This window comes from Octodon degus, unplaced genomic scaffold, assembly GCF_000260255.1.
Source record: "Octodon degus isolate 3935 unplaced genomic scaffold, OctDeg1.0 scaffold00585, whole genome shotgun sequence".
Taxonomy (NCBI): domain Eukaryota; kingdom Metazoa; phylum Chordata; class Mammalia; order Rodentia; family Octodontidae; genus Octodon; species Octodon degus.
In genome coordinates this window covers 48,948-51,939 of record NW_004525161.1, presented here as the reverse complement: position 1 = coordinate 51,939, position 2,992 = coordinate 48,948, and the positions used below count along the sequence as shown (strand labels likewise).

The 2,992-nt window shown below is 38.5% G+C and overlaps 1 protein-coding gene across 1 annotated transcript; it reads left to right on the top strand.

Annotated features, from left to right (window-relative positions):
* Nucleotides 1-485: 485 nt before the first annotated feature.
* LOC101589806 (putative olfactory receptor 3A4) lies at nt 486-1,421 on the top strand. The gene has a single exon (XM_004648693.1). The coding sequence runs from the start codon at nt 486-488 to the stop codon at nt 1,419-1,421; it is 936 nt and encodes a 311-aa protein (XP_004648750.1).
* Nucleotides 1,422-2,992: the final 1,571 nt, after the last annotated feature.

Genomic DNA, 2,992 nt, shown 5'->3' with positions numbered 1-2,992 from the left:
ACTTTAGCATCTGCAGATTTTGTATCTGAAGGTTCTTCAAACAAACCCATGGAAGATAACAGTGGATGAAGCTTAATTTTTATGTAATGGGATATTGTGTATTAAGATTATAGCCATGCCATCATACGAAGTTGTAATTTCCATCCTGTAATTATGGCTTTAGGAAAATCATTTTGCCCCATAACCTTCAAATGTCACATTTGTTTCAAATTTTTGGCAAAATTTAATAATTTTATTTCAGTTCTTTTATCACTTGTGATTCTCTCTAATGCCATTTTCTTTACTTAACTAAAAAATCACATCTATCAAGCCTTTTCCTATTATGCTTCAATAATTGCCTTTGTTCCCACTAATTTCTGTTTCTTAACATCCTAACCTCTTTTGGCACTGCTACACTTGGTGATTGTTAATCAGAGTCTCATTCACCTTTAGCTACCATGGTGCTTTTAAATCATTGCTTGTACTATTCTTAATGGAAGAGAGATATGCAATTGGGAGCCTCAGGAAATGATTCACTTGAGACTAAGTTTGTCATGCTGGGCCTCACAGACATTCCAGCCCTACAGCCCATCCTCTTTGTCATCTTCCTTCTTGCTTATATAGCTACTATTAGTGGCAATTTCAGCATCCTTGCTGCCATTCTCATTGAGCCCAAACTCCACACTCCCATGTACTTCTTTCTGGGGAACTTGTCAATATTGGATGTTGGGTGCATCACTGTCACTGTCCCTGCCATGTTGCAACAATTCCTATCCAATGACAGAAGCATCCCCTATAGATCCTGCCTCTCACAGCTCTTCTTCTTCCACCTCCTGGCTGGAGCAGATTGCTTCCTGCTGACTGTCATGGCCTATGACCGCTACCTGGCCATCTGCCAACCCCTCACCTACAGCACCCGCATGAGCTGGGGAATCCAGAAAGCCTCGGTGGGCATGTCATGTGTCTTTTCCTTCACCAATGCACTGACTCACACTGTTGCTTTGTCAACCCTGAAATTCTGTGGCTCTAATGTGATCAATAGCTTCTACTGTGACCTTCCTCAGCTCTTCCAGCTCTCCTGCTCCAGCATCCAACTAAATGAACAATTGCTCTTTGTAGCATCAGCCTTCATGGGTGTGGCTCCTTTGGTTCTCATCACACTGTCCTATGCCCATGTGGTAGCTGCAGTCCTGAGGATCCGCTCTGCTGAGGGCAGGAAGAAGGCCTTCTCCACATGCAGCTCCCACCTCACTGTGGTGAGTATCTTCTATGGAACCGGCCTCTTCAGCTACATGAGGCTGGGTTCAGTGGAAGCCTCAGATAAGGAAAAGAGCATTGGTGTCTTCAATACTGTCATCAGCCCCATGCTGAACCCACTCATTTACAGCCTTAGGAACCCTGATGTGAAGGGCGCCTTGAAAAGGTTGCTTATAGGGAAGTAATCTCTAAGTGAGATTGCCTTGTCTGGCTTTAAGAAATGTTTTGACTCCATTATTGCTTCCAAGAGTTGTTGTGATTAATGTGTATAGAATGCTGCTTTGTTATAGTGGGGAGAGGAACTGACTTAAAAAGAAATCACAATAAAATGGATGAAACTAAACTTGCATTGTGATTACCATGTGCCAGGCATTGTGCCTGGCTCTAATATTTCACTTAATCTTGATAACTTTATGAGGTAAATACATATGTACAAATTATACTTTATGAAGCCAAACCTTGGATAGGCTATGTAGTTTGCCTAAAGGGACATCGATAGTGAATGTCAGAGCTGGAATCTCAAACCAGGGGGAAGCTACATCTGAAACCACTGCTTTTCAAGAGTAATAAATCATTTCAAGGAGGACAAGTATATAAGGTTAAAAAATGAGATTGTCAATGTGATGGTGAAAATTCTTTTTTTTTCCTGAAAAATGCTATAACAGAATAATGAGAGAATAACAATAGTTGATATGTTGTGCATTATTATCTTCAAAGTAGTTACTCAGATTACAAGACATAGGCATGAAAGATTCTGTCTTAAATTAATGAAACAGGGACTGGTGGGATGGCTCAGTGGTCTAAAGCACCTACTTAGAACAAGCTTAGCAAAGCACAGGGACCACAGTTCAATTCCCCAGCACCACATGCCAGCCAGCCCAGCCCCCTAGTGGGCTGAGCTGGCCACACACACACACACACACACACACACACACAAATAAATATTTTTTTTAAAAAAGGTTAACTTTAAACAAATGAAACAGATAATAGTACAGAACTTTCTTTTCAATGAAAGAAGAGAAACTAGAAGTTTAAATGAAACAAATTAGCATATATATGTATATATATATATTTGAAAGAACAAAACAGGTAATCTGAGGAATTATTTGAACTTCATCCTACTTCCTATTTATCTTCTATTTTCCGTATTTACAAAAAATATGTAAATATACATATGTAAATTTATATATTTTTTCTCATATAAAAGAAGTCATTCAATATTTAAGCTTTGTGTGTCTGATTTATTTCATAAAAATATGGTACTTTCATAAGTTTTCATGTCATCCATGTGGAGGAGCAACACTTACTTGTTCTATATTGTTCCAATTTTAGTGTATGTACTGCCCAAGAAAGTGTGATAAAGTCTTTTTATATAAATTAAAAAATAGCCCTGGTCCCTGTGCTTGGCAAAGCAGGTGGTTAGTCTGCTGAGCTATCTTGCTGGCCCATCTGGAGCACTTTAATCAATAAAAATGCAAAAAAAAATCCTTTCCCATTTAAATTCTGACTCAGAACTTATAATAATTTAAAAAACCTACAAAACCACATTGAAAGTTTTAAAATAATGAAATGCTGATAAAATGTTATTAATGCATTCAAAAATCTTCCCAAATGAAATGTAGGACCAGAGAAGGACTTCAGTCATATGGAGCCTTGAGCAACAATTCTCATTATGATCATGGATGAATTACTTAACTTCTCCTTTCCATGGCAACCGCATTTAGGAATAGGACAGTACCTACCTTCCTCACAAGGG

What these genes read in the sequence shown, in the direction of transcription:
- LOC101589806 (XM_004648693.1), top strand. Translation starts at nt 486, where the DNA reads ATGCAATTGGGAGCCTCAGGAAATGATTCACTTGAGACTAAGTTTGTC.